Genomic DNA, 9,451 nt, shown 5'->3' on the forward strand with positions numbered 1-9,451 from the left:
GCTGCAGCCCCTGGGCTAGGTAACTTCGGTGTCCCAGCATAGCCTCACTATCCAAGGGTCAGGATCCACTGTCGTTTTCTCCCTACCAGGTCGGGTTCGCCCGTGAACACTAACTTTAACTTTACTAGCTTCCATAGACTTTGTCCCGCATCCCGCGTGAGAGTGCACACTCTGCACCCGAGTCCCCTAGGTCTCCTAGAAGTAATCTAACGATTCTATAGTCAAGTCCTAGCGATTCCAAAGCCTATTAGTACTGTTACTTACCTGCTAGTAATTCGCATTCCACTTTTAGAGTATATGGTTTTTCGTGCCCCTCGGGCATTTGTAAATACTGTGCTAACTTAAGTATTTTCGTAAGAGTTTTGTTGTGTGCCTAGCACCCTGTCCTCATAAAGAGTACAGGGTTGTTGTGATTCTAATAAATACATTGTTTATTTTCATAACACTTCTGTGGTGTCCTTTCACTGGGTGTTCAAGGGGTAATGTGATGGTAAAACAGCTGGCTTAACACGCCCTCTAGAGTCTTAGCCTTAGACTGCTCGTATCCATGCTACTAGGATAGCTGGTCTATAAGGTTGACTTACAACCAATCATCAATAAGGGTTGTTTGGACTGATATATAGTGATCACTAGAATAGTGAGCACTGCACATCAGGCCAACTTCTCACAGTGAGCAATTCACCTACAACTGGCTCCATCATGTTTGCCTGTTTACAAGGAGATGGGCGACGAGGAGGACTGGGAGGGGTCTGAGGACCCTCTGGCACAGCAGTGCCAGTTGAGCCAGGACTGGGCAGAAGAGCTGGGTGAGGCCAGTGGTCTGGACACTTCGCCCGACACTGGTTTCGTCTCTCCTCCCTCCGTGGCTTCGGAGGAGGGGGCTACTTATAGCGTGGTGTTGGACAGGGCGGCCAAGGCCTTGGCTCTTGAGCTCCCTGTCGCGGCCGTGAGGACTAACCTCCTCACTGAGGTGCTCAAACCGCAGGCAAGCTCCTCTGAGTCTAGTGCCGTTTAACGAGGCCCTCACTGATGTTCTGATGGGCACCTGGTCCAAGCCCTCTATAGGCCTCCCTGTGGATCGGAACATGGCCAGACGCCACCGCCCGGCTCAGACGACCCCTGCTTTCTGTCCGTTCACCCACCCCCCGAGAGCCTGGTGATCCAGGCCTCTACGTCCCAGACCGCATTCCCGACCGCTCCTCCGGATCGGGAATCCAAAAGGTATGATCAGTTTGGAAAGAAACTGTTCTCCTCTGAGTTTGGGGCTGCGGTCTGTCAACACCGCCTGCCTTTTGGGCCGTTACACCCACTCTCTGTGGGATACGGTTGCGGACGTGCTGCCAGAGTCTCCGGAGGAGGCCCGGGCACGGCTCGCCCAAGCCCTGGCGGAGGGGCAGGATGCAGCACGATACTCAATTAGATGTGGACTTTACACCACAGACTCACTGGGCAGAGTGATTTCCACGACGGTGGCGATTAGTCGCCACACCTGGCTGAGGTCTGCCAACTTCTCGGGGGATGTCCAGGCTACGCTCCTGGACATGCCCTTCGATATCAGTCGCCTTTTTGGCGACAAAGCGGACAGTGCACTAGAGCGTTTTAAGAACTCCAGGGCTATGGCCAAATCCTTGGGCCTTGGCCAGCGCCAGCAAACTTCCGCTTTTTCGCTCCTTTCGTGGCTAAGAAAGGGGCACCCCCACACGTCCAGCCAGCCACAGAACCAGTCTTGTTGTGGTTACCGCCATGGCAGTCCCGGGGGACAACGGCAGGGTCAGTCCACATCTGCTCCCACAGCATCTGCCTCTAAGCCTTCCTAGTCCAGCATTTCAGGCCCATTCGACGCCAGTGGGGGGGCAGGGTTCGCCATCACCTCCTCCACTGGCGCACCATCATGTCGGACGGGTGGGTGCTGCAAATCGTCTGAAGGGGCTGCTCCCTCCCCTTCGAGGCCACCCCCTCCAGCCATGCCACCGCAGTACCACCGCATGTCGGGGAATCACTTGCAACTTCTGCAGGAGGAAGTTACGGCCCTCTTGGCCATGGGGGCCGTCAAGCGTGTTCCTTGGCCAGAAGTAGGGCATGGTTGCTATTCCCACTACTTTCTGGTACCCAAGCAGGGCAAAGGAGGCCTAGGCCCTATCTTGGACCTACGGAGAGTCAACGGCTTCCTCCGGAAGAAGTTAAAGTTGCTGACTTTGGCTCCGGTCCTAGCTGCCCTGGACCCGGGAAACTGGATAGTGGCGATGGACTTGCAGGACGCATATTTCCACAGCCCCGTCCTGCTGGCCCACCGGCGCTACCTGCGGTTCACTGTAGGCCACAAGCACTTTCAGTTTCCTGTGCTCCCCTTCGGCCTTACCAGCGCCCCTTGGGTGTTCACGAAAGTGATGGGGGTGTTCGCAGCTCATCTATGCAGATCAGGGGTTTCAGTCTTTCCCCTATCTCGCCGATTGGTTGTTGAAGGCAGGCTTGCCCCAAACAGTAGTCTCCCACCTCCAGACTATGGCCGACCTCCTGCACTCGCTGGGGTTCTCCATCATGCCGAAGTCCCACCTATGCCCCTCTCAGAAGCTCCTTTTCATCGGAGCGGTTCTTTACTCTGCGCAGTTTCGGGTTTATCCCCCCGAACAGCGGGTTCGGGATATTCAGGCGCAGATTCCGATCTTTCAGCCTTTATCTGGAGTTTCGGTTAGGTTGACGCTGAGGCTCTTGGGGCTGATGGCCTCCTGCATCCTTCTGGTGCATCACGCCAGGTGCCGGATGCAAGCTCTTCAGTGGGACCTGAAGTTTCAGTGGGCACAGCATCAGGGCAACCTGTCTGACCACGTCCTGATCTCAGAGGGCACTGCGAGTCAGTTGCAGTGGTGGCTCACGAACCGCGATTGGGTCAGCGGCAAATCCCTCTCCCTACCCCAACCGGAGCACGTAGTGGTGACAGATGCGTCCCTCCTGGGATGGGTGGGCCACATGGGAGAGGTGAAAATCAGAGGCCTCTGGCGGAGTCCCGGCTCCATATCAACCTTCTGGAGCTGCGGGCGATCCTGCTTGCACTGAAGGCATAACTTCCATCTGTCCAGGGATGTGCAGTGCAGGTGTTCAGACAACACCACCGCCATGTGGTACTGCAACAAACAAGGCAGGGTGGGGTTGTGGACCCTTGTCAGGCGGCTCTGCGCCTCTGGCAATTGCTGGAACACCAGGGCGTCACCCTGGTGGTTCAACACCTGGCAGGTTCTCTGAACGCCAGGGCGGACAAACTCTGCCGCCGGTGCATGATGGATCACAAATGGCGTCTGAACTCTGGCGTGGTGCAAGGTCTCTTTCAGCAGTGGGGAGAGCCTTGGTTAGATCTATTCACCACCGAAGAGAACGTGCAATGTCCTCAGTTCTGCGCGTTGGAATTTTCAAGGCGGCACTCGCTCAGCGACGCTTTTAATCACTAGTAGAGCTGCGGTCTGTTGTACGCCTTTCTGCCTATACCACTTCTGCCCAGAGTGCTGCTGAAGAGCTGGTGAGACCGGGCCCTAGTCATCCTTGTGGCTCCGGACTGGGCACGAAGATACTGATATCCTGAGCTACTCAGCATGAGTCGATCCCCGATTCTTCTGCCTCTTCAGGGGGACCTTCTGTTGCAGCAGCAGGGGATGGTCCTCCACCCGAACCTGTCCAGTCTCCACCTACATGCGTGAAGATTGAGTGGCGGCAGTTGAGGCCATTTGACTTTCCTCTGTGATGTGATTCTGGCAGCCAGGCGTCCCTCCACAAAAACGGTATACGCCTGCAGGTGGAACAAATTTGTGGCATGGTGCACAGCAAGGCTGTGGATCCACTCTCTGCCTCCCTTTCAGAGGTTCTCCTCTTCCTTCTTTCTCTTGCCCAGCAGGTCTCTCCTCTGGACACTATCAAGGGCTACCTCTCGGCCATTTCAGCCTTCTTAAGGCTTCCTGATCAGCCTTCTTTTTTCAAGTCCCCCGTTGTAAATAGATTCTTAAAAGGCACCACACACGTTTCCTCCTGTTCCCTACGTGATGCCTCAGTTGGACTTACTTGAGTCTGGTTCTAACCTATCTGATGTGCACTCCCTTTGAGCCACTTCATAACTGTCCTCTTCGTCTTTTGACTCTTAAAACTGCATTCCCGGTTGCCATCACCTCTGCCAGGAGAGAGTGAGCTTCAGGCTCCATCTTCTAAACCTCCTTTCCTCTGTCCATCTGGACAAGGTTGTTCTGAGGACTCGTCCTTCTTTCCTGCCGAAGTTGGTCACAGCCTTTCATATCTGGCAGTCCATCACCTTGCCCACCTTCTTTCCGCCTCCGCATCCCTCGAAAGAGGAAGAGCGGCTCCACCGTCTGGACCCAAAACGTGCGCTCTCCTATCTAGATCGCACACGCCAGTTCCTGTTGGGTGACCAGCTCTTTGTTAGTTACGTGGGCACTAAGAAGGGACAGGCGGTGCACAAGCGGACCATCTCTCGGTGGGTCGTCTTGTGCATTAAGGTTTGCTGCTCTTAGGCAAAAAAGGAGCCTCCTGTTGGGCTGGCGCGCCCATTCAACTCTGGCCACGGCAGCTACTACTGCCCTGGGTCCGGGAGTCCCCTTGCAGGACTTCTGTCAGGCAGCTACGTGGGCCTCGCTGCACACGTTTGCTAGGCATTACTGCCTGGACAGCCAAGTCCGGAGAGATGGCTTTTTTCGGACGTTCCGTTCTCCAGGACTTTCTGGTGTGATCTTGGTTCGCAGACCCGCCACCGGGGTTGGTATTGCTGGGGTATCTATTCTAAGGTAAGGAATCTAACACTAACCTTTTTCTTTCAGATGCACAAGTTACTTGCCTTTGGTAACGATATATCTGGAAGAAACAGTAGTTCGTGTTAGATTCCTTACTGCCCCACCCATCCTCCCCATCTGCGAACCGATATCTACGGTTAAGGACATCCCTTTCAGGGCCCTAGTTTCATGGGACCAGTGTCTGTTTCTGTCATGGCTCTGCGTTCCTGTCCAGGAAAGCTATGTACAGAACTGATGTCAGCGTGCGAGGGCGGCGCCTAACTACTCGGACGTCATCCCGGCGATCACGACGATGGACGCAGAGCCGCAGACAACGCCTACCGACGCGCAGGGGTACTGCTGACGAAAACTTTCCGGCTCCTGTCTGACGCCTGAGGATAGTCTAAGGTAAGGAATCGAACACTAGCTACTGTTTCTTACCAGGTAAGTAACTTGTGCATTGATGCAAAGCAGGTGATGCCAGCTGTTGGCACACTAGGGTACTGCTGAAGACTTTTGGGATCCAGTGTGATGCCTGGGCGAACATTCAAACGGTGAGCAATCTGCGGGTAGATGGTCTACCAGGAATAGTGTTACTAAAGGCAATTCATTTGTTCAGTACTTCTAGAATTGTGACTAATGGCCTTGGTGTGATATCAGAGGGTAAGTCTGGTGGCATGCTGTAGTGTTTTTTATTTTTACTAAGTTGTGTACACCCGAAAAAATACAGTGCGTGGCAGTTTCACAGCATTTGAATAGTTCTCATCAGCCTACAAAACTCAGATGTGAGGTAAGCATTTACACTAGGTCCTTGAGTTGCTCATATTTAACCACCAGGCTTCTGGGAGGTGGAATAACAATGTCTCTTGCAATGGTTCCCATAGTCTTTCTTGCTTTACCAGTTAATGGCATTCAATAGTAATTCACATCTTAGTAATAGAAAATAAAAAGTGAGGGTGTTTTAATTTGTTTTAAGGTGCGGTCAGAATGAAGTCTGATTTCCTTTTTTCTCAGCATTATTAGTGGCTTATTTCTTTTTTCAGCATCATGAAAGTCAAACTGATTTCAGTACTGTGTAGTTGACTTGCTCTAGGCTCAGTTTAACTAAATGTGCTGTACAAAATGATGTTTGGTTAGATGTTTATGAAGTCTTTTTCTTTCTACCCCTAGGGTTCTGGCGGATTGTGGACAGAATGCATATCACAACTGGATACAACACAGCTGAAGGCTTTACAAGACCTCCTGTGCATTGCATGAAGACCCTTAATATCAGTACAAGATATCTAAGATAACTAACTCAATAAATCATACCCCTCTCGTTTAGGTTTCTTTGTTTCTTTTTTGAGCAAAAGAATTGTAGTGTTTGTAGGCCATTCTTATACAGACCACAAGTTGTCAGTAGCAAGAAGCAAATGAATTTTAAAGACTCGTGTTTAGGACTAAAGTTCATTGCAAAGCTCTACAAACCGCGCAGAGTATTTTTTTAAAATAAGTAATTCCCAGTATGACCTAAATGAGGAAAGTGTGGAAATTATGTCATTTGGCAAAGCTAGAAGTTCCTAAGAAGTGATGTGCGTTGTAGCAGAAAATCATATTGGTACATCTGGTGTTAAATGCATTCAATGGAGTGTGGAAATAGACTTTCTACCCAGCAAAATATTAAATCTAAAGTGAAGTTAAGGAAATAAACATGAAGATTTCTTATTGATGTCACATTGAGTTCTTTTCTGCAAAGGGCTTGTGTAGTGACTCAATGTAGAAAGCAATTCAGCTTCCAGTCCTTGAATGTGAAGTGTCTTTGGCATGTCTGACTATATGTCCTTCACCCCTCAATAAATAACGTTGAATTACAAAATGAATTTTGAGTGAAAGTTATGTGCTTTTCTGATTTACTCATTTACGTTTGATGCTCACAATTAATGTTGGGAGTAGGAGTCCATCTTCCATGCAGGAAGAATTTATTAGCACCAAGATGTTAAATGAATTTTAAGTTTGGGGTCTTTGATTAATGTTGTCCACGTTCCCTTACAATGCATTAGCCGTATTTATCTTTACACCCATTTTTGTTTCAAACTTGTTCAGTTAGTTAAACACTTATTTTAGTGGCATCTACATTTAATCCTAAGGTCACACATCTAAGTGTGTAAATGCTGCATTGCAAAGGAGATTCAGGACTATGAACTGTTGAAATTTTCTTTGAATTGTATGAACATTCTCATTTACATAGTCCCAGAGATTTTCAAGCGTGCTGTGATCGGTCTGTACGTTTGAGGGTCCATTTTATAATTTCCAACACTCAGTTTTCAAATGCGAGGTATTTACATTCAGTGTTTGTTGGTAAACCTGTCCTGCTGGTGACCCACTGAAAATCTAGTCTGTAGCAACTTTCTTTCAAAAACCTCAACATTTTAATGTTCAGTAGCTTGCGCTCGAACTGATCAAGCAGTCAGGTTGTTCTTGTTTGCCACGGAAAACAATTCGCTTTAAAATGTTTTTAATGAACTGATTTGCAGTGTTATATGGAACAATTTTATGTAGACACTTTGCTCATCGAAATTTGATTGCTGGTTTAAGTTTACATTTTTTTATTTAACAAGTAGACTGTGTACAGCTCTTGAAGGATTTCATCCTTTTAATGTTTTATTGTCATTCAAAATAACAGCCATCTATCAAATTAAATTTTTTGTATTTAAAATAAATATTTTCACATGTCAAACTTTTAATTTATGATGGGCTTATTGTCTACCTTACTGTGAAAGTCCACTATTTTGTTTGCTTCCAAACTGTTTGAATAAGGGAAAGCCATGTAATATTTGGGCAAAAGGTTGCTCGGACTTAGTACTACCACCTTTGGACAGTAATGCTTACTCAAGATATGATGGAACTCTAACAGCACATTTCCTATTTTAGAATCCTCCCTTTGGCGTGAGACTATCAAATGTCCAAACGCCGAGAGTGTCGCGTGACTCCATATCGGCGACGTCCACCAGGTGTGATGTCAACTGAGTCTGTATAACCCCCTTGCCAATGCCAGTTCCTTTTGTCCTGTTCTTGCAACGCGGATCCAAATTGGTTAAGGGCAGTTCTCGGGCACATCTAGACAACTTGTCAAGAAAACTGCGCTTTTTCAAGCAATGTTGTCTAAGTTCAAACCCTGCAGAGCCTCTGATGGACAAATGTTGATCATGGATCTGCCTACTGTTTGGGGTGCCTCTGAGAACATCACACCTCCGAGGACTGTGGTTCCTGTCAGCGTATTCGACCGAAGGCATTGGTAGAGCGCCATTTGAAACTCTTGGCAGTGCGTTTTTCTGAAACCCACGACGTCTTCAATCCCCACCAAAGTCTAGGGACCGGTCTAGTAGTAGTTTGGAAAGGGGTCATCTTCGTCAAGAAAAGCTTCAAGAACCCAACAGTCAAAAGGTAAGTCTGATGCAGTCTCCCAACTGTTGGCTGAGTTGCATTTAAGAGTCTGCCAAGTGCCTCCCTAAATATGCTGGAACCGGGGCGACAGTAGCCCAAATGTAGGAATATTTTGGGCATCAGTCTTCCTCTGATGCGCCCTCTGCCTCCAAGGAGGTAGGAAATAACTTGACTGAATCTGACCTCTGTGACAGAGGGTCCTGACTCTGCTATCGGATTCAAGGCTGTGTTTGTGCACAGTCTTTCGGGATTTACACCTTCGGTGTCTGTTCAGATGTTTAAGTCGGCTGTGGCAGTCTGCTTCGACCCTTGTGCTTTAGTCCATTCAGCCAGTGCTGTCAGCACTGCTGATTGACGCCGATCTCATTCCTATTTCTGCCGCCAGACAGCGCTGGGTGTGGCGCTGACAGTTCTGTCTTCTTTGGACGACTCTTCAGCTGGCGTATTCAGCGCTTGTCTGTTTTTCCTACAGCAATACGAACTGAAGGAGAGAATATTGAGGTTCAAAACCCTTTGCATGCTGTCCGGTCTCCTGTGGAGGACAATTGGCTTACTGAACTGGGGAGAGTTTGTGAATTAAAGTCCTCTCCAGCTTCAGATTTACATTCTCCACCTGGTATGGCAATGAAGGAAAGTTCACCCTTGACTGTAATATTTAAGAGAGCAAACACAAGATGATAGATGGAGTGCTGAAACATTTTAACCACTCTTCCCCCAGTCACAGATCTGGGTTTAATCCATTGTTTTGCTCAATATGCCACACCAGTGCAGACCCAGCCATATGCAAATCACTCTTGGCCTTGTTCCTCATTCGAACAGTGCAGCCCGAACTGCCAGGCCAGGTCCTCCCTGGACTGGAAACAAACAACCTATTGACGGCAGCTATGGTGCTGGATTGCCAATTTCCCTCAGTGGAATTGTCCACGGAACCTTTGATGAATTTTCTTCATCAAGGCGAGACAGGAGTGAAGCCTGTGCGCTCATTTAATGTGTCTGTGTGACCTGCTACCAAAACGAAAGGGTGGGTGGTTCAAGCTGCTACAGCTTGCTCTGACCCTAATGCCCTTCCTTTGGTTCAATCAGGCAAAGAATCCAGATGTTTGTAAAGGTGTGTGAGGAATAAATGTTCGAGGCATGTGGGCTGCTGAATTCATATCTGTGCATAGATCGCCGCCTTGTGTTGGGTCTGGATGATTGCACTTTGTTGTCTTGGAAGAGTCTTTGAAGTATCACGAGATAGGTGACTCCTCCCCTAGACTACA

General features: G+C 48.9%; 1 protein-coding gene across 1 annotated transcript in view; it reads left to right on the forward strand.

The window, feature by feature from the left end:
- The window catches only part of IPO5 (importin 5), a 446,703-nt gene extending 440,619 nt beyond the window's left edge, over positions 1-6,084 (forward strand). The window contains exon 26 of the mRNA XM_078657510.1: positions 5,937-6,084. Coding sequence (XP_078513636.1) covers positions 5,937-6,023 — 87 coding nt within the window. The 3' untranslated portion in view covers positions 6,024-6,084. The remainder of the gene's footprint in view (positions 1-5,936) is intronic.
- Positions 6,085-9,451: the final 3,367 nt, after the last annotated feature.

The sequence above is a fragment of the Lissotriton helveticus genome, chromosome 8 (assembly GCF_964261635.1).
Source record: "Lissotriton helveticus chromosome 8, aLisHel1.1, whole genome shotgun sequence".
Classification (NCBI taxonomy): Eukaryota; Metazoa; Chordata; class Amphibia; order Caudata; family Salamandridae; genus Lissotriton; species Lissotriton helveticus.